The following is a 26,026-nucleotide window of genomic DNA, read 5'->3' as shown; positions in this document are numbered from 1 at the left end:
TAAAATATTGTAATTTTAAAATGTATTTAAAGCCTTAATATATTTTTGCCAAAACTTCAATTCAACAAAATAACTTTCCATTTTCCATTTATCATAACCAAAGTGTGAATGGAAGGTACAATCAATTCTTTAAAAAGGGAAATATACAATAAAAAGAAAAAAAAAACAATTAAGGTGAGCAAGTAAAAAATAAATGTAAAAAGATAAAAGCATAAATACAGTAAAATATAAAGAGAGATTAAATTGTGCTTGGTGGTGAAAAAAGCGTTTGTTGAAAGCAGTGTGGAGTATAAAATAACAGGAAACGCTTAGTTTAATTAATTTTGAACGTAATTAATATCATATTCCCCTTTTCTTCAGCTAACACATCATTGTTTAGATGCTGATGCTTGTTTTTTCAGTAAATAAATAAATAAAGAGTCGCGCGGCCAAATGTCGTCACGACGAGCCATACTGTGACGTCATCAAACGCGCCCTACAGAAAGCCTTCACAGCATCGGTGGTAAGCGTTTTATTCTTACAAATAAACAAGTACTGTTTTATTTGACATTATACTCTGATTTATGTGTCTGTGTGTGAAAGATTTACACACAGAACTAGTTTCTGGTTCAGTGTGAAGACATGAAGCTCAACGGCGGCTTCAGTTTTGTTGATTCATCGGACGTTAGCTTCATGTAACGTTAGGCAGCAGTTTAGCTGCTAAAACGATACGACTTAAACATCTATCAACATAAACTAACAATAATACAGAAGATTACTAACCTCAAAGCACGTTGGGTTACCAGCTGGTTGGACACGGCAGAGTTTATCCTTGTTCAGTTGTTTCTCTTTCACTTTCACTAACAGAAAGCAGCTTTGCTCGCTGTTTGCTGCAATAATTTACACTTTGTACGTGAATACTTGTCAGATAAACTTCTTATTTCCAGTGGTGGAAAGTAACTAAGTACATTTACTCAAGTAACTGTACTTAAGTACAATTTATTTTGAGGTACTTGTACCCGAGTATTTCCATTTGATGCTAATTTATTCTTCATTTCAGAAAGTATTGTACTTTCTACTCCACTACATTTATTTGACAACTTTAGTTAACGTTACTTTTCAGATGAAGATTTGACACAATGGATAATATAACAAGCTTTTAAAATACAACACATTGTTAAAGATGAAACCAGTGGTTTCCAACCTTTTTGACGTCTTACAAAAAGCAGTGTGTAGTCGGGGTTACATTTCAGATGTCTATGAGTTGTTAACAGCTCCACCAAATAGTGATTTTTCCCTCTAAACTTCTCACATGGTTTCATTTCAATAAATGTTCAAATGATCCAATATTTCACCAAAAATCAAAGATTAGAGAAAACGTCCAAAGACTGAAAACAGATTTGTGTATCAGAACTTTGTTTTTTCTTCTTTCCTCTCCCGTTAATCATCTCACGACCCCTCAGATTTATCTGGTGACCCTTTGGAGGAGCCCGACCCCTAGGTTGGGAACCACTGGACTAAACTAGCTAACTGTATATAAAGTAGTTGAAACTAGCTCCACCTCCAGCAGCTACAACAGTAACATGCTGCTCTAACACTGATGCTTCAGTATTAATAATCTAATTATGTCATATATAATAATATTTCAGTCAGAGGGACCAAACCACTACTTTTACTTTTAACTACATTTTGCTGCTAATACTTATGTACTTTTACTTAAGTAGGAGTTTTCATGCAGGATTGTTACTTGTAAAGGAGAATATTTACATTGCTGTGTTGGTACTTTTACTCTAATAAAGGATTTGAATGCTTCTTCCACCACAACTTATTGCTTCATATTTTTTTTTCCAGGTTTTGACCGAAGTCTCCAAACATGGTGAGTTAACTAATTTTTTTAATGTTTATCCGTAGTAATGATGTGCAGCTTGGCTTTTTGGAGCAGAAATAAGGGTTTGATGCTAATTTATTAGTGGCATCCTGTTTACTCTCTCTGCTGTTGTGAGATAAAAATAAACCTTCCATGACAGGTGATACAGTCACCCAGGCTTCACCCAGCACCAGTTTGTGCCTCTTACAGTATATATTACTGTTACTAAGCATTAATTTCTTGTAAAGATAAATAAACATAAGACAAATCCAGAGGGGTGTATAACAACACTCATTGCTCTAAAAGTATTTCCAGAACCTTCGAGACTTTTCCAGCCACCTGGAGGAAAAATATTCCATCTACTGCACAATTAAAAAGATTTATAATCTTTTTTCTAAATTGTGACTCTGTTTCCTAATCCAAACAAAAATGGTAGCTGGTGACTTCCTGGAAAGGAAACACAGTTGCTGCTTGGGAAAAGGGTGAGGTCTGCAAAACATACTTCGTCAACTAAATCATGATATATTGTAGCTGTAGATCACAATCTGATCCATTGTACAATAAACTCTATGGCAACTAATGTACCAGTAATCAGACATTTCACACGTCTGTTTCCAATGAAACGTGTAATCAAACAAAGCAGATTTCTTTATACTGGTCAGCTTCACAGCATACACTTGCTTCTTTTTCAGCAGCAAGAAAAAGACTTCAGAAAAGTGTCCAAAAGTTGATAAATAGTGCAACCCCAAAAGAGCTCTATAGGGTTAAAGACACATTTTTCAGTTGAATGTTGACATCTATAAGAGAAAACTTACTTAATGCTCTAGAGTAGATCCAGCAACAGCGTCTTATTTACTCGTAACTCTCTGGTCTGTTTCCTTTCAGTCTCGCCGATATGATTCACGAACAACCATCTTCTCACCAGAAGGTAAGAGTTGTTGAATAAGCAGGTTGTGAACTGTGTGAAAGCACTTACATTCTTCCATCTGTTTTTTATTTGAGTTCACTCTCAGTTTTTAAAGATATTTTTGGGAGGTGCATGTGATTCCTTCTTTAAGTCAGCAGCAGGCAGGTTTGTTGTTTGTTCTTCAGTAAGTCTTCATCCTGACGGCGCTGTGTGTCATCCGCAGGTCGTCTGTACCAGGTTGAGTACGCCATGGAGGCCATTGGTCATGCCGGCACCTGCTTGGGAATTTTAGCCAACGATGGCGTGCTGCTGGCTGCTGAGAGGAGGAACATCCACAAGCTGCTGGATGAGGTGTTTTTCTCAGAGAAAATCTACAAGCTTAACGAGTGAGTTTTTACCTTTTTTTGACTTAATTCCAAACTTTTTTGTATTATTATTTGTAACTAATGAACCCTAATTTTTCTAAGCAAGTATCAGTGAATGGCTTTTATCACATTTAAAGATAAAAACTGCTCCTTGTTTTTGCACTCATCCTACATCTTCTATCGCCTCACAGAGACATGGCCTGCAGCGTGGCGGGAATCACATCAGATGCCAACGTACTGACCAATGAGCTGAGGCTCATAGCACAGAGGTGAGATCCCACACTGAAGCCTACCAGTCAGCAACAACAGTCTTCTGAACTTTTAGTGGAAGACAAACAGACTCGTAGTGGGACAGAATCCAAATATAGTCGTGATGTTCTGTGTTGTTGTCGCCGCTGCAGGTACCTGCTGCAGTACCAGGAGCCGATCCCCTGCGAGCAGGTGGTCACAGCCCTGTGTGACATCAAACAGGCCTACACACAGTTTGGAGGTACAGTGAAGCAGCACGAGACACATCAGTCATTTACATGCAGAGTTTAAATCCAGAGGTGACCAGCTGTGAGATCATGTATAGTTGCCAAATAAGGCTTTTCAATTCTTCTCGGTTGGATAATTTTTTCAAATATTTATCAAATGGCATTAAAGCTGTATTTCAAAGTCACTGTACGTGTGTTTGTGCGCACAGGAAAGCGTCCGTTTGGAGTCTCGCTGCTCTACATGGGCTGGGATAAACACTACGGCTTCCAGCTGTACCAGAGCGACCCCAGCGGAAACTACGGAGGCTGGAAGGCCACGTGCATCGGAAACAACAGTGCTGTAAGTGCTTCGAAACTCCAAAAACTAGATTATTTAAAACAGGTTGAATTGTAGAGGGAAAACAGTAGGTGTGTCATTTGATTATTTGGATTTTCACTTTGTAGAAAATTACCAGACAAATACAGAAATACTGCAAAAGTACGATCATTTAAAGGTGCAGTAGCTAAGACATTATGACAATATGTAAGAATGACACCGTTGGCTGTTAAGTGAGCTGCAGTCAGCATCCTGTTGCTCGCACCCCGTCAGCACAAGCGAGCAGCGGCACTGACATTAGCCAGCTAAAACCACAATATCACAGTATATTTCACAGTAATTTAGCTTACCTGTCAGTAATGTTAGCTTACCTGTCCAAAAGGAAGAAAGCCAGCTCGGGGTCGGACGTTATTGGACTCCATTTCTAAGCTAACGTTAGCTAGTGTTGCACCCTGCTGGTGCTGTAGGGGGACGAGCATGCATAAACATCACATCCTTTGGATTTTCCCGGCAAAACCGTCCCGAGTTCTTTACATAGAAATCAGTTCACAGGCTGTTACCAAGAAACCAGGAACCAACCGAGAAAGTCGGGGAAGGTCCCATTTTATTATTTCTTCACATTCTTTTGATAATTTTAGTTAATTTTTGAATGTTTTAAACTAAAATTCTTACATATTGCACCTTTAAGGGATCATAAACCTGCTATTCCAGACAGTGACACCGGAGGGCGCAGCTGCACAGTTACTAATCATGGTGGTTGTGAAAAAGACTGGACGTTCACAACAGACAGACATGCTTTGGCCTACTTACTGCTGACCCTTGGGGGCAGCTACTTCTGTAAATCCCAATTCATGGAGGCTTTGCTAATCTCAGGGGGTCTCCACAGGGCTGCACACAGAACATTGTGTGAACACTCGGGGCCCTCACTGTAACATGAGTGCAAGTACGTTTAGTGTGAGCAAACACACATCTGATCCTGACAATGTCGGTGTTGTTGCTCCACACACTGAGCCTTACAGATGCAGAGATGAGATATGGCGGCCAGTGAAGAGGATCACCTGAGGCGTAGATGCATCTTAATCCTGTTTTTATTTTTCGTCCCTTCGTTAATTCATGGAAGTATTGTTGTTTTTGGATTTTAGAGTGATGTTTATTTTCTGTCTCTCACTGACAGGCCGCTGTGTCCATGCTGAAGCAGGACTACAAGGAGGGAGAGATGACGCTGTCCTCGGCCCTCGCCCTCGCAGTTAAAGTTCTTAATAAGACCATGGACGTCAGCAAGCTGTCTGCAGAGAAAGGTGTGGGTTTAAGTAGTGAGTGAGATGTAGAGAGATGTACACGTATGGGTCTTTTCTAAAATTAGACATGAGAAATAGTTTTCTTTAGGGCTGTAGATTGCAGATTATTTTCTCAATTAAGCTGTTAATTTTTTGTGTATAAAATGCTGTAAATGTATAAAATAGCTCATAGTGTCATCCTCAAATATCTCGTTTTGTCCGATCAACAGTCCAAAATCTGAAGATATATAATTTATTATCATGTATGACACAGAAAGGCTTCAAATCCTCACATTTCACAAGCTGCAACCAGCATTTTTTTTTGCATTTTTACATAAAACAATGACTAAAACAATTATTCAATTATCAAAATAGTTGATTGACTAATTAACCAGCTCTAGTTTAGTTTTACAGCTACTGAATATTAAACCTTCTAGCAAAGATTTAGTTTTTCTGCAAAATGACTTCATTTCATTTTACAAGTTAACTCTCATTTACATCTTTAAAGATGCACTAATCAGTATTTTACACTAACAATTGGTCAAATTACTGTAATGTGAAAGATGTCGCTGCATTTCTTTGGACCTTTTTAGTATATATCAGTTCATTGTTTTGGTTTTCTGGCTCACAATTTTACTGTTTTGGTTCAGTCTCACTGCTTTTATAATGTTGTTTCCAGACGCAGGCAGCTGTTTTTTAATGAAACAGTTATAATAAATCCACTGTATGATACCAGTCTAGCATTAAACAGCAGACAGACAGCAAAATGCAGCCAAAAGTATTGTCATGATTCAACACGTCTCCTTGATATGTAGATAGAAACCTGTTTGCTAACGAGTTCACCAGTACATCAATTATTTCTTTACAGTTTGTTGCGTTGCTCCTTTTTAAGGAGCCTCGTTTACTATTTCGGCAACTGAAACACATGAATAAGAGTACTTACGAGTCTTGGAAAGTCTTAAAAAGTATTGATCTCAGTTTCCTCAAAAAAGGCCTTAGAGGGTATTAAAAAGTCTTTCACAGAAGTCTTTAGCAAAAACTTCACTGAACTGACTTCAACGAACTCAACGAACTTGGCAAAATCTTCAAAGTTATTCCATCTATCCATTATCTGTCAGAGGAAAAATGTGATATAATAATAAATAAGTCAAGGGCATATCGTCCCTGCTGGTTTTCCATCAAACTGTCATACTTTGGTTGTTATTATTATGAGTATGAAGTATTAAATTGTTTTCTGTGTGGTATTAAAAGGGTCTTAACTGTAAACCAGTGAACCCTGCAGAAAGTTTGTATAACTACTGTAAACAAACAGGACCACAAATAGAAGCTGTCATTATCTGTTGGCTTTAGTTTTGTTTTTTTTTTTGTTTTTTTTTACATCATGTGTCACCATGTCTGACTGAGGATTTATGACAAAGTGACACAGACATCAAAAAACCACTGGCGGATCTAGATACAGGCCTTCATTTGTTTCCTTTTTAATATACGACTCTCAGCAGAGAGCGAGATAGACATCAGCTGATGTTTGTACGACCTGGTCAACCTGTTTTTATGGCCTTTCAGGTGATCAGCACGCAGGAAAGTTGTTTGAACATGTTCTTAAAAAACAATTTAATGGGTCTAAGACAAATATCACCCGTGTGAGGGACGAGTCTGTCCTCAAACATGTGATATTATCTGTATTTGCAACATTCAAAACGTTTACTGACAGCTGATGATGTGGAATTGACTGTAAACATCTCAGGTTAGATGGTAACACACTTAGTATCATTATCTTCCTCTGCAAAATGAAACATGTCAACAAAGACTCACCGCGTGTCTTTGTTTGTTTCAGTCGAGATCGCCACCCTGACCCGCGAGAACGGCAAGACCTGCATCAAGGTGCTGAAGCTGAAAGAAGTCGAGGAGCTGATCAAGAAGCACGAAGCGGAAGAGGCCAAAGCCGAGAAAGACAAGAAAGAGAAGGAGCAGAAAGAGAAAGACAAGTAGTGTCGCCTGTGCACGCTTTAGTTCTGTGTTTTGTGTGCGTGAGAGAAGAATGAATGTGAGCTTTACGAATGGAAAAATTTGTGTCGTCAGGGTTGTTTGCATTTAATGTTTCTTAAAATAAAATCCAAATGATGAACTGACTGTTGAATTGTTTCTTATTTAGTTTTTTTTTCATATGTTGCAGTTGTGTTTGTCAGTATTTTGGACAAATCTACAAACCTCCAGCATGTAAAACAGCAACATTTTTGAAAGACATCTGCCTCTGTCCTGTTTCCTGAACTGATAATAAATAATGACGTTAACACGAAATTGCAATTCATTCTTATTATCAGTCTAAACCACTTCCTCACTGCGGCCAGAAATCATGAAACATGTTAACTTAAAGCCGAGAGGAGCAACAAAGAAAGTGTTTGTGTAATAACAAATGAGCAACATATGAAGGTTTAGAGGATATTAATATTAGGAAAATATCAACAAAATTGTAAGCTAATGTATTTATTGTCAAAATGACATCTATTTCTTCTGGATTAAGAAATATCTCAGTGAGATGATGTAACTAAACGGGGTCATAACACTGATTATCTCCCTGTAAATGAACAGCTCGGTCCACTTTAGAGGCTTTTACGACTGATAATGTTTTATAGTTGAAATCAATAAAGGATTAAAGGTTAATGTGCGTCCATTCTAGGATATATCAGATGGTCTTGATGTATTCTGCGTGAGTTGTGTAATATATACTTGAAATTGTTATGAAATAGGAGGCCATGATTACACAATGATATGTATGTTCATCTTAGAGTGAGTCGGATGTTTGCTTGTTTCAGTCCGTCTTGGTTTAGCTGAGTTTTAAGTTCATTTTGATGACCTTGAAAACAATATTTAACAAAACCTCAGTGAGAGCTGCTGATAAAGATCATGCGGTTTGACCTTTGAGTTCTTGGAGCTTTCAATCATATCACAAGATCTTCTTAAGCAGATGGAGTTTGCACAGTTTGCAGATGTTCAATTTTTTTTTACTTCTGGTCCATGTCGACTTAAACATTGATAAAGATCCTTTGATATGATTGAAAGCTCCAGAACAACCACCACAAAACAGAACTTGTGTTGAGACTATTATCAGCAGAGTCGTCTGTATGGTAGAAAACACACACAAAAAAAGCAGATTTTTCATCACAGTTGATCTGATCTTCTGGCTTCAGTTTGATCTGCAGCAGCAGATGTATAAATGAGGTTTTTAAGTCCCTTTAGTGGGGGATTAGCTATCGACCGGCTGGTTTTAACTCTGCTAACTGGACGCTGGAAACCGAGAGGGAAGGGCACATATACATAGGCGGTTTCTGAGAAATGCTCGCTGTGTACGCTGCTGCTGATGCGGAAACCACTTACAAACCTCAATCTGAGGTGAGTTTATATAAAGTCAACATGAGATTAAGGCCAGGAGGGGACTATCTGCCTCTTGTGTTTTAGTCTGAGGGATTAGTGACACAACTTTGTTGACAGTTGACATGCAAGCAGGGGCCAAAAGACAATTTTAAGACAAGTGAGAATTTCTAGCTGCAGCCTTGGAGGTCAAATGGTCAAATATGAAGACTAACGTTGGGAATTTTGCTATTTTCGGGTGTCGTCTTCTGTATTTTGTTAATGATGTGACACCAAAGTCAGAGTGTTTCCATTTCTCAGAATTGGAGATTAGATAGATAGTGACCTCCTGTAACAGTCCTTATTGCAGCAGAGCTGAAGGAGCATCCTGTTTGACCGCAAGCTTGTGTATGGTGTGTGCACTGTTGTCCATTATGTTGAGCAACTTGTGCAACATCCGTCTCTGATTAATTCTCTGAAAGGTTTTCTTTCCCCGCAGGAGGACACAACAAAGGTTTAAAAACAGGTTGCTGTATTAGAGAGGCTGATATAGCTCAGCTGAGTCCGTCCTGGCCCGGACGCTGAAAATAGATCTCTAGATCAACTGACTTGGGAGGTTGCGGTCTTTGGCGAGAGGCCAGCGGTGAGCTGTAATGTGCTGGGAGCTGAGCTGGGTGGAGATTAGCGCCTGAGTCAGCGATCAGCTCAAACAAAAAAGCTTTTCACAACTACTGTTTCATCGGAGGGGAAAAAACAGTTTCGTTTCTTCTCTTCTAACAGTTATTTTACAAGTTTTGGCTGCTATCGAGGTGTTATTTTAATACCTTCTTTCTCAGTTTTATAAGCTTGGCGTTCTTCCTGTGTTGTTCCCTCTGCATGTGTTTACTGTAGTGCAACACTTCTTGTTTCAGAGGCAAAAAAACACACCAAAGCTAGCAGTTTAAGCCCCGGAGCAAGAAAGCATGTGACTTTTGTGGCTATAACTTACACACAGCCTGAAGCTAAATTTGTTAGCCTTTCATGAGGAAAAACCAAACATAAAACACCAGATTAGATAACAACTTTTATTGTTTTTTTCCCCAAGACAAACATTTCCAAAGTATACAAGTGTGGATTGTCATTGAATGTTTGCTGACTACATCACTGAGAACAAAAAATAAACCCCCTAACATTATCACAATAAACAATAGAGAAATATACATACATAAAAATATACCTCTGAGAAAAATTCATATATTGACACCTAACAGCTTGTAGTCAGGGCTTGATCAGTAGCAATCAGTATGATCTGAACACATGCAGAAGAAGGCGGCCTCCCCAACCCCAACATGGAACGACTACCATCATGTTTCTCCGAGGTGTGAAGTATGGCTGGCATGGGGAATGTAGATTAATATTGCTTCACATACCATACTAGCTGAATCTCAGGATGACTTGAATCGACAGCAGACACAGAATGGATTCTTTGGCGTTTTTTTTTGTTCAAAGTACTAAAAAAAAAAGAAAAAAACAACCCACAAACCTAAAAAGGAACAACCTGTACAGGACCCTTCCTGCGTTTTTTAATCTAATTGCATATACAGTAATCACCTGAAGTGCTCTTGTTGTGCCCCGACTGTACTGATGAGCTCATTTCCTCACGTAGTACGGGGTCTGCATGGGGTGATGTATGGAAAAAAAATGGACACATTCCTCAGTAAGACTCAAGAGTAAAAAATATTAACATTGCACTCTCCTCTTTAGGCACATGAAGCCCCGTGCTTTCAACCAGATAGATAGCAGAGTCCCTGACTGACTCTAAACGGGGTTAAATGAAGCTTAACTAGCTGCGGTTTGTGCCTCTTGTGTAACACGATTACATTCAAAGGCTAAACATCAGTTTTTCCCCCCCAAAAAATAAATACACTGCAATGTTTGAAAAACCCGAAAGGTCAATAAACACCACTTGCTCCTAATTTTCTGCAGTATGATAAATTATCCTAATCAAACAAAGACAGTAGCCTGAAACATTACGTCCTGCTCAATTTGTACAACGCGAAACAAAATCTACAGTTATATTCGTCAATGTTGATGTTACATTGGATATTTTTCTTGTGTCGTTGTACAAAACCCAACGAGGAGATGTGACATTTCTGGCTACTGACTTGGGAAACAATTTAAAAATGTTTTTTTAATCGTGCAACAGACGCAAGATTTGTTCACCCAGGTGGTTTGAACCGTCTTTTAGGATTCTGGAAATATCCTCAAAGCAGCACTAAGTGTAATTTATTCCTTGCTTTTTTTCCTTTTACAAAGTTGCATCTAATATAGTGTATTTAAATGTCTTTACGTGTTGTTTTTGTGATATATGATGTGATATCTACCACTACTTTTGTGCACTTTTTTAATTTGATTTCTTAAACAATCTTACGGGTTTTTCAAATAATCAATGCGTTTTTTTTTTGTGCCTTAAAAAAACAGAACAAAACCAGATGCTTTACTCTTAACTTGAATGTATCAGCAATACATGAGAGGCACAAACTAGGGCTGAAGTTTGACCGAAGTGAAACATTATCTGTGAATTTTTAAAATGGGAAGTAATAGAAAAAACGTGGAGCTCCTCTTTGACAATCTTGCAGTTTTAACTGTTATTTAGCTTATGAGCATTTAAAAAAAAAAAATAAATGTGTGACATGCAAAGTGAAACAACCGTCGTCCTATCCAGCTCGTCGATACCTCACACTGTCAGCTTGACAGGCTGATTATTGTGCAGAGGAGGACAGAAGGCGTCATTTAACACACAGACTTCTTCTTAGCTTTGACTCATCCGGAGAGACTTAAAAAACGGGGGGATTTTCCACATTTGTGGCTTGATTGTTTTGGGCAGATGAGAGCTGAGTGACTGATGTGTGCTGGACTGGTGCCTTGACATATTATAGGAAAAGAAATGTTTACATGCGCTTCAGTGTTAAAATGCAACAGATCAGGCTTTCACCCATCTATATTATAAAGCAAAACAACATTTTATTGAACATACCAAACCCATGATCCCCTCTTTTTTTTTTTTTTTTTTTACCCCTACCAACACAGCTTGCATGGTATACAGCTCTGCACACAAACCAATGTCTCTTTTCTTATATAAAAAAAAAAAAAAGGTAGAAGCTGTCAGAGGAGAGATATGCTGAATTTTAATGTAAAAACACCTCTTTCTCCTGAATGTCAAACAGTTGTTTGTCTTGTTGATGGCAGCGCAAACAAATTATGTGGCTGAAAGAGGAACCACCAAGCAGGAGGAAAAAAAAAAAAAAAAAAAAGCCAAAATCCCAAGATGCATGTGACGATTTAGTTCAAGCTATGCCGCTCCCAGTTTCTCCAATCTGCAGTTGTCCTCGGGGGGGAAGTAAAGGGGGGGAGGCGGGGGTGTCTACGTCACATTGGAAATCCTACTATTCCCAAACACCCCCTTCAATTACAAGTCGGAAAAAAAAAAAAAAGGGTGACACCTCCCAGTCAGCGCTGAATAATTTCTGAGGGTGAGGAGGTGGTTTTGAATGAAAACGGGTAGAAGGTGTGTTTCTATGGGGGGTGGCGGAGGGAAGGGAGGGGAGGGAGGTGAGGGTGGGTGAGGGAGGTGTCAGGAGACGGTGGCAGTCACTCCTCGTCTGAGCTGCTGTTTTCCAGAGAGTAAACCATGAAGGCCAGGTCTGGCCGGGCCGGTACCATGGGGTTTCCCGGCTTCACAATCTCAAAGCCCATGTAGTGGAACGTCTTGATGATGGACACTGGTGAGGGAAGAAGAAGAAGAGCTTTCAGAGGTTCTGACTGGGAACACATGAGTGATAAAAACCTGTTTGATTATTTTCCACGTGTATATAAAAAATAAAGTCTTACATCGATCCTCTCTGCTTTTATGGAACCACAGGAACACGTAGTTAACTTTGAGTTTCTCTTCCGCAAACTCGAGCAGAGCAGTTAGCCTGAACACAGGGAGAGAGAGAGAGGGAGAGTCAGACGGTGAACGAGGTAGATGAGGGTGGCGATGACGCACACGTTCCCCCCCACTTTACATAAGCGCTGCAACTTTACATAATAATGCAGGGGCAGCTGCAGAGCTGGCTGCTAACAGGACTGGCTCTGTGCCCGCAGCAGGCAAGGTTACATTGTCCTGGCATCGATTACAGCCAAACACCAAACCAACTTATTAGCATCAATTTTAATTTGTGGTACACTGGAAGCCTTGAAACCTCATTTTAAAAAAACAACCTCTCATGTACAATTTAGACCCATACGATGTGTGGGGTAAGAGGAGACCTGACAAATTTCGGATACTGTGGTATATTTGTATTTTTTTATGCATAATCAGTGTACTGCCTGCAGTAGATTTGGGTCGGAGGCTCCCAGTCTGGAAGCAGAAGCTAAACAATGTGCTGCAGTGGACGGAGCAGCAGCGAAATGTATTAACGCCCATGCAGAGGGCAGTTTCACGTGCTTCGAGGAAAAGTTCTTTCATATGTGCTTACCCCTCTTTACTCCCCTCCACCAGCGGACCGGCAGGAATCTCCAGGAAGAGGCTGTCTTCAGATAGAGCCGTATCCCAGAAGGCCGAGCGGCGCTCACTGAGCTGGTAGTGGAAGCGGAGAAGAGAGGGGTTCCCACTCACTGGAGCGATCTGCGTCACTGTTAACTTCTCATCCTGGATTCACACAGAGAAAAGAGGACATGGAGGGTTTGATTAAATAAATGTAAGATCTATTGGGGGGCAAATACAGACATGTTTTAATCTTTAACATCCTCAGAAAACAGTAACTAAGTTATTGTCTGGTATATTACGATGTGTTTACATCTTTTTACCCACAACATCACTTTAAACTTTAAAAACCAGATCATGAAAAATAACATGCTGAAGAAAGCGTGCAGCATTTAAGGGTTTTTCCAGGCGAGAGGACTGAAAGAGGAAGTGGTTGTGGTTGGGTGGGTATCTTCAAGAAGCAGCACTGACTGTCATGTCTGCAGCAGACAACTTGTGTACCGTTACTGATGTGTGGTTGTTTTTTTTTTTTGTTTGTTTGTTTTTTAACCTACTGAGCATTTTGGTTTTCAGTTATTTTGGCATATATATGGTTTTGCACAGACAGCATTTGACAGCGAAGCACAAGATCTGTGTAAAAAGCAGAAATGGTCTGTACTCGTGATGTGCTGGTATTAAATTATCATGCTATGATTATTGTGGCCTACAATATCAAACTGAACAGTGAACTGTATGTTTCTGTGCTCTGCAAATGAGCCGAATAACATCAAAAAACACCACAAACAAAAGCAGGTCGGTTGTTTAAAGTTTAAACAGTTGATCTGACAATTACATTAAATGCTGTTCAGTGTCTCTTTTTCCAGGCGTGTTTTGATGTGTTAATAGTTGTCAATAGGGGTGTTACGGTACACTGAGTTCACGTCAGAAATCAAAATAGTTGTTCTGAACGGCTTCACTCAACGGCGGAGTGAACAGCCGACGGTGACAGAGAGGGGAGGGGGACGGAGAGTAATAACAGTGTTGCACTCGGTCAGTGTTACGGGTCGTCTTGTTTGTCATTCTGACAGCAGCGACACTGTAGGGTAACCCAGGCTACTTGGCTAAGCTAACATACCCATGAGCATGCTAGTGGTGCGCTGCCAAAACGTTCCGGGTGGAACTCGTCCTCTAGATTTATTGTTCCCCACGTCGGAGTGAGTGGATTATCAAACTGTTTTGACAGATATTGTTTGGGTCACAGAGCGTATTCTTCGTACTGTTGCATGCACCGAACCGTAACGTCTCTACCGTGACGGTTTGGGACAAATACACATACCGTTACAGCCCTAGTTGTCAAAGAACCGAAAAGACTTTCATCAGATCAAATTCATGAATTTCATTTTTTGGTTCTTTTGTCTGTTAGACTTTCTGGACTGCAGGAACTTTAAATAAGTGTTTGAACATAATAGCGATGGACTGTGGACACAGTTTGGAGAGCTGTGTTGTGTTCATGGTGTCTTTGAAAACAGTGATCATGCTTCATAATCAATGTTTCACCGGGGTGAATAATAAAAAAGGTATTACGGCACATGGCGTTGTCATTCTGGATCAAGTGTCTGCCAAATGTCAAAGATAGAACAGTCACGTAAATGTGTGTAAACACTGGAGCAGACCTGTAAATAAAGTTACACCATGTTACATCAAAATAAATATAAAGTCAAACTTTTATACAAGTATAAACGTAAACAAGATTTTGTGCTCTGAGCTGTGACCAAATCTGATAAAGCGTTGACGCTCTAAAGGGTTTTTTTGCTCGTTGAGGATAGATGAGGACATTAATATGACAGTTGTGACTGATCTGTCTGATCCTAAATCTCTAATCCGCAGGGACAGTCCGTCACATGTCTGGGGTACAACTTGACACGCACACACAGCAGAGAGGACACAGAAGTTTGTGTGTCACTGTGTGCAAAATCTATTAATTTAAAAGAGGAAAAAAAAGCTCAACTTTGTTATTTAATTTCTTGATGTTCTGCCAGTTTTTAAAGAGCTACATATATAAATTATTACTTCATATTATAACATTTGAGACAACTTGCCAAGAGGAGAACAGGTGCATGAAAAAAAATTTATGAATTAAATCCACCTCAGGTTCAGATGACAAGTGGAAGACAAATTAAAGGATTTTTATGCTTTCGAAAAACGCGACTTTGCAAAATGAGGGTGCAACTCATTAGCAAGGTGTTCCTGTATTTAGTCTGAATAGTCCCTGAGGGATGAAGCACTTAACACAATTATTACCTAAAGTGCTTACAGCGAATAAGAACACATGTTGACTTTTTTCCCCCCATTCATTACAATTTAAAAACATTAACCTCTTATAATGTGGTCTTTTATCTCACATAAAAAAGCCTGTAAAATATCTGGGACAAAAAAAAATCTCATTCAACTCTGTTGGGATGGTTTAAATCCCAGGTTATGAATGAAAAGTGTGACCTTGTGTGTTTGATATATTTACAGGAACAACAAAGTGTTTTTTATATATGCAGATGTCAGCAGAAAGCTTTAAAAATCTTGCACTACAACTCTGTGTGTGTGTATATATATAAGGTTGACTCTCACCTTGTGTAGTAGCACGCCGAGAGAGTGATCCCTGACAGTCCCTCGCCCACCCGGGATCTTCAGCTGTGGGTGAGGGGCATCAGGAGCACCACAGAGGCCCTGGAGCCTGAGGGATTGAGCTGGGAAGCCGGGACCCCGCTAACCAAGAACTGAAGGGAAAGAGAGAGAGAGAGAGAGAGAGAGACATTATGAGTGGGTCAGTTTGTGGTTCATATCAACTTCATATCAACTAAAGCCCTGGGAAACTATTTCATGTCATCATATGTAGTATTTGAACTGAAAAAGTATAAATGTAACTGTGTTGAAATGAAAACAAAAGGTCCTTGTATCTATCAGACTCAGCTATGGATAACATGCCAACCCCCCCCCCCCCCCCCAAAAAAAAATGATTTGCTCTTGGACTACAATAGGAGGTGAATGAAGACCAGTTAACTGCTATCAATACGCAAATATTGATTAAAACAAAAAAATATTTGGACTTTTGTTACTGCTGCTTTATGTAGGAAAATAGGCCAATTGAGGGCGTGGTCTGCAGTGGCTGTACACTTGCTAAGAGGCTTGAATGGACTGAATGAAGAGCTGAACTCATTGTGGCGCACAACTAACAGCTGTACTCTTGCCAAACTAAACTGCACAGACAGTGTTGGTGTTGGCTGCTTCTAAAACCATTTATGAGTCCATCCAGTGTTGGAGATTAGTCAGTGAGGTGACCTGGCCAAGCCGACATCTTCACTAGAAACGCTAATAAAAAAAATAAATAAAAAAAACAGCCGACACTTTAAAAGCCTCTGTTGCAACTGTACTGGGACGTTTAAACCTCTGTTACACTTAAACGTGCAATAACTGTTTTTTTGGCCTCTTGCGTGCAGCAGAAACCGGTTCTGAACACATCGACATATCATCACCTTTTATGTTTGTATGCCGATGGAAACAGTTTCTTTTTTACACATCCAGCAATTATGGAGGAACATTAGCAATTATTTGGAGTCATGTTTCTGGCCATTTAGTCCAATATTTACTCTCCTTTAGCTCTGGTTTGGGTCTCTTCCAACTCCTGAGGAAAAATATCTTTAGCTGCTTAACGCTAATCTGTTCACAAGCTAGTTGCTAAACTGTGGTTTTTAGCAGCATTTCTTTGCAGAAAATGATACTATGAGAGAGCTGAGAGTGAACCAAAACAGTGGGACAGCTAAACAATGAGCTGAAACATGCTGTAAGTCTGCATAACTCTGAAGGGAGCCGCAGAGTCAGGTGATGATTTTCTGCAGGTTTATCACTACGAGCGACGCGCCTCACATGTGTTGATACCTTGTTATTATAATAATGATCAATTATAGCTGCTTTAATTATACTGAACTGAAAGTAAAACACATGATGACTAATCCCAGTTTGCTACTGATGTAAACCTCTGAGCTTGTTGCCTCACACGCACTCCCAATTTAACTTCATTACGCATGTCACAGTAATGAGCAAATATAAAGCACCTGTGGCGACATGCCACACCTCTGCAGTACACAGAACAACCTGAAGGATTTGTTCATTTGTTTACAGCAGATTATCCAAACATCAAGTCAGACACAGCTTGGGACAAAATGTACAAACTCTTCTTTGAATTTATTCCTACAAAGATTACTGTAACGTTTGCCTCAGACTGAAGAGGTTTCTAATCAGGAGAAGTAGCACACTGTAGCCCAGTGGCCTTAAACCTGACACTCTGTGGTCTAGTTAGGCAGCTTTGGTTGGCTATATATAGATTTCTCCAACCCTGTGACCACAATTCAAACAAATTCAAACCATTATGCGTAAACAAAGAACAAAGCCAACAACAAAACATGTGATGCGGACAAGCTCTGAAAATTATTAAATTACTCCTCGCAAGTTTCGGTCCACTGACTTTCCTTAGAAGCCTTCGGAGGTTCGACACACAGATGAGATGACAGCCTCTGATTTATAGCTGCATTCAGAGAGGTCCTGACAGGTTGTGCATGTGGTGGAAGGCACGTATCATAAACAAGCACATGACCTGTAAACACTTCTACAAATAGCTACGGTCGGGAACAGACACACATCTCATATTAAGATTTGTGTGATTTTCGGTTATTTATATACTGTTATAATGTCGGATATCTATGCTAAACATGGTCGAAGTTCCAAAACTTGAGGATAATGTCTGTAAAAATGCTCCCCTGTGTCCAGGCTTCTACTTCCTCTGAATGCTTTGGTTGCGTCTACTTTGCAGACGAGCTGATGTTTGCTCATCACGCGTTCCCATAAACGTCCGTCTGTTCCGTAGCTTTGCTTGCGAAGGTTGTTGCTAAGATTTTCTGCAAGCAACCCAATCAGAATAGAGTGGGCTCATCACGAGGGTGGCCTTAAAGAGACAGGAGCTGAAACGACCTGTTTCAGACGGAGGCTGAACTGAGGGGCTGCATAAAGGGCCAGTGTGAGATAAATAAGGAGGTTTTTGAACTGTAAATCATGCAGAGATATTCCAGTAGAGCCCCAGAATATAAATAGACTTGGAAATGTGCACGATACGTCCCCTTTAAGAGTTTTGAGTTACTGTCGTGTCACAGACATGATGGCAGCCGGCCGACTCTGCCAGACAGACTGATGATGATGAGACGGGCCTGGACATGAGGGCTGGGGGATCTCATTTTATCAAACTTAGGCCTATCAGGTGAACAAATTCCCTCCTCCTGTCTGGCCTGAGTTCTGTCCCAGAGAGATTCCTCCATCTTTATCGAAACCTGACATGTTCACAGATTCAGGCAGACCGTCCTGTTTGTTAGCGAACATTCATTTATCTGAGTCATGTGCCGCAGAGGGACATCAGTTGCATCTATGTTTGTTCTTATGTGACAAGGAGGAGCCGTGTCCCAGTTTCCCTGCCGACCAGACAGGTAACCCGGAAGACCTGATCTGCATAGCTACGCGCCAAGAGAGTGAGCAATGGAAAACAAAGCTTGTTATGCCCGGCCTGTTCAGCAGCAGCAGCAGCAGCAGCACCCTTTCCCTGCCACAGCTCATTTTTACTACCTCTAAAAAGCATTTGTAGACTGGGCAGCTATGAACATTTGATTATATGCTTTTACTTTATTTTATTCCCTGATTCATGTTTAGGTGCATGTATTTGTGCATGTGCAAATATATGCACTTACATTTTCAGTCACATGAAATTGGAAAATATTCTGACCCGTTCTCCTTCATTAAATAGCAATTGTCAGAAAATTGTAAAGGTGACATCTTGCAAGCAAATGTTTGGCATGCATTATTTCTTGAAAAGTGACTCAAACAATTAGTCGATTATCAAAATAGTTGCAGCTTTATAGTCTAGAAAACTAAATTGTTTCAGCTCTACAGTAGGGTAGGATGCTACCTGGTTGCTTGTATTATTATTATTCTACATCTGCACTTATTATAAAACACTGTAGGAGAGAAATCTGCTTGTTAAAGTCTAAATAAATAGATGCATCCACAGCACAGAAAGCAGGTGTTGCTTGAAAATTTGAAAAGAAAAAAATCTAACAGACCATTCACATAGAGCAGTGAAGTGTGTAAACAGGTGAAGCTTGGCAGTGCACTATTTAAAAACAGTCTAGACAGCCAAGAGTTTCTGTTCATTAATTCTGCAGAAACAAAACTAAACAACAGGTACGGTGCAGGCGGAGGAAGAGACAGTCACGCCCACCGAGATGTCAAAACCTGCTTCTCTTTTTCCATCTTCTCTTTCAGAGACAGACAGAAGAGCCTGTCCTTGATGGAAATGCCAGCTTGTTTTGAAAGGCAACCCTCTCGTCCTCTGACATTTCAGCCACACTCCAAGCACCAACACCTCCCTAACCCCCACCCCCCCCATCGCAAGATGCCACTCCAGCTGGAGAGTTACAGCTTTAAGCCCCCCCCAATAGGTCACGAGGTCAACCTAAAAACAGAATATAGGTTACGTTTTTAAAAAAAAAAAGGTCGACTCGATGGGTGAAACGCTCACAGGCTTGGGTTGTGTGAATATGCCGGTGACGATTTAAACATCTGTGTGCTAGAGTGAGACTCAGAGATGCCAAGTGCGTCATAGTCCGATTCTGCCAGGAGGGGTGAGGGCATGTGTGTATATGCAAGAGAAACATTTTCTTATTTTTAAAGGATGAACACTTCCACTGCCAATTTGGTCTTCCTGAGCTGTGAGTTTGTTTTGAGAACTGATTCAGGTGAATTGTTTGAGGGGGATGAGCGGCCTGAGTTGGCTGACTGCTGAGGCAGAGTTTGGAAGAAAGCCAAGAAACACACAGCTCAACCAAAACAGGAAGTGGCAGGCAGGTCCTCCAAGACCGAAACACACCAAACCAACTAACACTGTAATTACCAGCTTAGGAATAGAAGAAGACTCAACTTGAGCCCAGACTGTCAACATAAATGGGCTTACTAGCCCCCCCCCTTCCAAAAAAAATGATTTATATTGGAAGCATAAACAACAAGTCCCTGTCTGCAGGCATGTAAACAGGAGAATCCTCAGGCCTCCTCCGACCCCTGGAAGTTTGGCAGAGCTGTGTGTCGGAAAAGATGTCGAGACAGAAACAGGAAAAGCACACGTGCTCTGAAACCCGAGTTAGGACGGACGTATCCCTGTCAAAACACATCGCTCTGACCCCCCACCCTGACCCGACCCAAACTATGGCTGCACGAGGCTGGTCAGACAAAAAAAAAAATCCCAAAAGTAGTCCAAATAACTAGAGCATTAAAAAACTGCAGGACAATTCATAGGACTAAACTGTTAAACCAAATAAAAAGTCTTTTGTTACTCGGGAATTCTGTGCACTGAATCAATAAAGACTCAGAGTTCATGAAAACTAGCTTATCACAGACAAAAAAACTGCAGTTGAGAAATGCTAAAGATATGTTTGAGGCCATTTAGAAACTGTTATTTTTACAGTTTGTCCACAGAGAAGCACTGAAAGGTTTATTTTTAAACTGTATAATGTCCCAGATGATATACATCTTGGTCACAGTTCTTTATTCAACCAATTTTAAGAGATGTAATTAGTGCTGAAATGGTAAGTTGATTAACTGATTTGCCAGTTGACAGAAATTTAAATCATCAACATTTTTAAAGTCATTTATTAAGTAAAAACGCCAAATATTTTACGTTTACAGGTTATCAGATGTGAGGATTTGCTGATTTTCTCTGTTTTATATGGTTGTAAATCTAAACGGTTTAATGTGGTTTACAAACTAAAATGATTTATCGCAGGTCTTAACACCCAGTGTCTACTACGCATTTAATAGGAAACATGGGATACATTTTACATTTCCAGAAGCAGCAACAACAACAACAACAACAACAACAACAGCTGTTTGGACTGAACAAAAGAGCTGGGTTGTTAGCATGAACAGCGATAGCTACCGCAGCTAAACAGACAATAGAAAAGTGCAAAAAAAACTCAATCGTTATGAACAGAAAATCCAAATAAACAAGTATGACTGGGTAGTGCAATGTGAAAACACCACAGCAATGATGGATTAGCACCAAAACTGCAGGAAGGAAGGATAACCACATTGAGAAAAACAACTATCATAAAACAGAGTAAAAAAAAAAAAAACAGAACAGAAGATAAAAGCCTAATACTCTAATAGTACACGGCAATTTTAAAAAGCTTACACAGACGTTAGCCCCACCTAAAATACAGGTCTTCTGGTTGACTGGAGTTTGTCGGGCATTGATGTAATTCAGCTCAGGATTTGTCAGTACAAGCTCAGTTTAGTAAGCCTGTGGCAATAAATACATGACACAGAACTGAGGGATGAGCCCTAACAGAAGAGCAGCATCATGATTGATGATGTTAATGACGCACTATCTGAGCGTACACGTCTATCGCCTGTTGTGAAAACATTAGTTTTGGCAGTAAACAAACTCAGACAGCAGAGGGTGTGTCCGGAACAAAGCTATCTGTGGTGGCTCTCGTACATTGGGTGGTGCACCACATTAAATGTCTGCCATATTTCAGAGGATGAAACCAGTCCGCAGTTGTCTACACGGCTGCTTGGTCACAGATTGAAACGATAAAATACTTGGATCTAATATGTGTTCATTTCATAAACTTTGCTTCCTTGTATTTGAGCTTAAGATGGGTTGACAACAGTTTATGACCAAGAACATTACTTTTTATTACATACAGAATATCATTTTGTATGTGTAATCAATGGATCATCGTAGGCATCTTCAAGTTGGCTCCAGAGATGTTGATGTCAGTCTGTCCACCGCTCTGGTCCAGACTGAAATATCTCAACAGTTACCAGATGAATTGTCTGATATTTTGTTACAGACATTCATGGTTCCCAGAGGATGAATATTAATGACTTTGGTGACCACCTGAATTTTCATCAAGTAAAATATCTCAATGTCTACAAAACAGATCATTTACAGAAACTCATGTTCCTTAGATGATGAATCCTAATGACTTTGGTGATCTACCGGCTGTTCTTCTAGGGCCACCATAAGGTTGACATTTGTGGTTTTAAATCAAACGTCTCACTACCTACTAGACAGATTACCATGAAAATTGGTTCAGACATTATTATGATCCCCACAGGATGAGCTACAGTTAAAGGATCAGCAGAACTATTTTGATAATCGACTAATCGTTTTGAGTCATTTTTTAAGAAAGAAAATGTCCAGGTTCTCTTAAATGTGAGTATTTTTTTGGTTTCTTTAGTCTTCTATGATAGTAAACTGAAAATCTTTAGGTTGTGTACTGTTGGACAAAACTAGACTTTTTGCATCTTGGGCTTTGAGAAACAGCGATGGACATTTTTCACCATTTTCTGATATTTTATAGACTAAATGATTAATTTATTAATTGTGAAACTGTACTCAGTTTGGTCACTCGTTAACGTTCCATCTAGCGCCACCATCAGGTCAAAATTTCACTATGTCCAATATAGTTTTTATACATTTATATTGAGACGGTTTGTTTTAAATTGTGATAATTAGTGTACTCTGCTTTTGTTTTGTACTTATTTGATGTTTTCATATTATATGTCGTGTTCATGTGCTTTGTATTTTTATCCTGTTACACTGATGCCCCTTGGGGACAAATAAAGTAACTGATTGATTGCTTGGATACTTTGGTTTATTACCAAAAACATACAAAATTCCATGTACTTTGTGTTTAGAAGAAGCAAACACAACATGGTAAACACCTGCTTCACATCAGAATGTTAATGTTGTGAGCATGTTAGCATGCTAATGCTAGCATTTAGCTCAAAACACCACTTTGCCAAAGTACAGCCTCTCAGAACTGCCACCATGGCTTTTCTCCAATACAATGTGTTCATTTCAAGCCTGTTGGCACCACACTGGGATAACCTGTTGGTGTTTACTGTTGTTTGTATCTCAGCCTCGTCTGCCGTTAATTATAAATGATAGGTTGAGGTTGAGTATTGCACGTAAGCTTAAATTCGGTTTCGCTATGGAAACTTTAACACCACTCTGACACGGAGAATCTTCCAGCAATCCCAGGGAGGTCACCTTGTCAGTCAGTAACAAGGAGCACTTAGTTACAGTCACGTAGTTCAGGTTCTCATACTACACACGCACACGCACGCACACACACACACACACACACACACACATCATTGATGCTTGAGAAATGAACCAGAAGAGGGGAGGGCGTTATGTAACCTGGCTGATGTAGGCCAGTTGATGCCTTCAGCTGACAGGGCCATAATAGTCACAGAGCTAATAGAGTCACTGCTCTGGCTTGCAGCATCAATGGACCTCCCTTTATCCTCCCCTGCGTGTCAGATGATAAACCCACAGAGGACAAAAACAAGGCTTATGTCTCTTGAGAAAACACACAGGCTACAAACTATCCATGCAATCACTCATAAAAACATTTATCTTAGGACTACCTTACCGGACAATTCTCACATACAAAAATAACTATTTTATAATAGAGGCAGGTAATATATTACACCAAATCCTCATAGGACTACTGTGGTGATGCAATGAGAGAGATTGAGGACAAAAAGGTACTGCACTCATTATAAAACTCACTACTGGGAAGCACAGGCACACAGTAAATAGGTTAAAAATAGGGAAAGTGAAGCTAGCACAGTGTAAGAAAAGCCTGTCTTTTATGTTTTATGCAGGGCTGCAACTGCACTGTTTTCATTTTTCAACAGTCTGTTGATTATTTCTTCAGTCTATTGTTTGGTCAACAAATAAGTGAGAAGGTCACAGAGCCCGGGTGACCGATAAATCGGCCGGGCCAATGTTAGGTCATCTTAGATACATTAATATCAGCATGTATGTTGGCTGATATCTTTGAGGTAACTTAGACAAGTTTGTTTTTCAACTTTAAATTTCTTTAATGACCAATTTCTGGCATGCTACAGTCCAAAACTGAAAGACAATTAATCTTAAGTAAGTATAAAGGAGCACACTTAAGAAGCTGGAACCAATGATTATTTGACATATTAGCTTGTTAAATTACTTATATGACTTATCAATCATTAAAATAGTTGTCCACTGATTGTCTAATCATAAACTAATCATCAAGAACTTTGATAATTTGTTAATTTAAGTAATTTGACAAGCAAATAACATATCCAGCTTCTCAAATGTAAAAAATGTACTGATTTATACTGTTTTATATCTTCATAAATGACATAAAAATGTAATATATTTGGGTTTTTGTTGGTTAGTGCAGTGACTGTTGCAATATGAAGAAATCTTTTTCAGGCCCAAGCTTTGGGAACTTGTGATTCACCATTTTTCATACATTTTTTATACAGTAATCGATTATTTTATTTAATAATTGAAAGACTAAATCAATTATTTTCTTGCAAACAAACAACAAACAACCTGCAGGTTCCTGGAGGAAACTCTGATCCTTCAGAAAAACGTGCCTTACTTGGGATTTACACTAGAAAATGCGTTTTAATGAAGATTTACACTTAAAAACGTATATAATGGCCTTGCAGCCTTATATCCACCACCATAATGGGTTAATTTCAATTCAGGTTTGTGCACAAACATTATCAAGCACCAAGAGTCCTGCATTACACTTGGTGTTAAAACAATGGTTGCCTGAACTCCTCCTCACTGCGCAGACAGTAAAAAAAACAACAACCAAAAAACCCCTGTTTTGCACCGTTTGATGTCAGTCTGCAAACATAAAACGCAGCAAGTGTTCATGTCATGTGTGTTTACCGCTTCAGTATCTGTCAGTGTGCTAATTTCTCGGGTTTTTCGCTGCTTTTCAAGCTAGCAACAAGAACAGTTAAGACTATTTTTAAACGAGCCGAAACACTTTTTAAGTTTTCCTCCATAAAAAAGAGACAAACAGACTGAACTGTTAACGTTAAGGCAACTGACGTCAACAAAAACCGTTAACGTCTGTTTTGGATGATTCTAGAAAAAATATCCTAACTTACCTTTCCTCGGTGTTCAGCATGATAGCTTCGAGGAAACACGGATCTTTACGTCCTTTATGAAAGCCCAAACAATTACTATTCAACGAAAGAAACTCCACAGAAAACTTCACCATCCGTAACTTAAGACGAAACCTTTGTTGCTGTAAAAGTCTTGACTGTTTAGACAGGAATACAACTCATCTCTCTGCAGCAGCAAGTCTGCAGATCACTGAGGCAGGACGCCGTATTTATAAGAGCAGCGAGGCATCATGGGTAATCCGCCTCAGGAAGTGGGACGTTTTATGTTGTAGTTTTTTTTGCTAAATAAACAAAGAAATAACAGTAAACAAACTGACATAAAACGGTTAAGGACTGACAGTTAATTTAAATAATCGGTATTTATTTGATAATAATGTTATAATCTCTTATGCTACAAACATTGAAGTGTACTGTAACTTTATTACACTTTGTGGTAAACGTTTAAATCACTGCATCTCAGTAACTATACGAACAAATTAATCGACAATGAAAATAATCGTTAGTTGCAGCCCTTAACTCATCATACTCATTTTGGTCACTCATTAACTCATTTAGAGCCACGATCACATTATCAAAGTTACACATTATCAATAACTATAACAGTGGTGGAAGAAGTACTCAGATCCTTTACTTAAGTAAAAGTACCAATACAGCAATGTAAAAAACAAAACGAAACTCCATTATAAGTAAAAGAGCTGCATGAAAAATCCTACTTAATTAAAAGTACATTAGTAGGGTAAAATGGGGCAAGATGCAAGATGAATTCTGCACATTAACAGATTTTGAGGTAACTTTATCTAATTTGTTCTCGTTGGTTTTTAATGATCTGTGTGTTTTAACAAAGGCAAACACAGAAAAACATTTTGGTAGTCCAGTTAGGAGATTAATGTGAGGAACCATTCATTAGTTTGGAGCAAAGACATAAAATAG

General features: G+C 39.4%; 2 protein-coding genes and 1 long non-coding RNA gene across 3 annotated transcripts; 2 read left to right on the top strand and 1 right to left on the bottom strand.

The window, feature by feature from the left end:
• The first annotated feature begins 412 nt into the window (after positions 1–412).
• Positions 413–7,316, top strand: psma4 (proteasome 20S subunit alpha 4). The gene is made up of 9 exons (XM_067590434.1): positions 413–502; positions 1,831–1,855; positions 2,732–2,774; positions 2,977–3,139; positions 3,310–3,387; positions 3,520–3,608; positions 3,804–3,934; positions 5,085–5,208; positions 7,022–7,316. The coding sequence occupies exons 2-9, from the start codon at positions 1,853–1,855 to the stop codon at positions 7,174–7,176; spliced, it is 786 nt and encodes a 261-aa protein (XP_067446535.1). The 5' UTR covers positions 413–502; positions 1,831–1,852; the 3' UTR covers positions 7,177–7,316.
• A 2,269-nt stretch (positions 7,317–9,585) lies between these two features.
• oaz2a (ornithine decarboxylase antizyme 2a) lies at positions 9,586–25,303 on the bottom strand. Its single transcript, XM_067590433.1, is given in 6 exon segments — positions 9,586–12,296; positions 12,406–12,491; positions 13,035–13,207; positions 15,644–15,724; positions 15,726–15,792; positions 25,079–25,303. Coding segments are annotated over 6 exon segments (651 nt in total). The 5' UTR covers positions 25,192–25,303; the 3' UTR covers positions 9,586–12,165.
• Positions 17,859–22,753, top strand: LOC137183404 (uncharacterized). The gene is made up of 2 exons (XR_010928463.1): positions 17,859–18,588; positions 19,379–22,753. It is a non-coding gene; the product is annotated as an uncharacterized lncRNA (long non-coding RNA).
• Positions 25,304–26,026: the final 723 nt, after the last annotated feature.

The sequence above is a fragment of the Thunnus thynnus genome, chromosome 5 (genome assembly GCF_963924715.1).
Source record: "Thunnus thynnus chromosome 5, fThuThy2.1, whole genome shotgun sequence".
Taxonomy (NCBI): Eukaryota; Metazoa; Chordata; class Actinopteri; order Scombriformes; family Scombridae; genus Thunnus; species Thunnus thynnus.
Note: the sequence above shows the minus strand (reverse complement) of the source record. Positions and strands in the feature narration are given on the sequence as shown.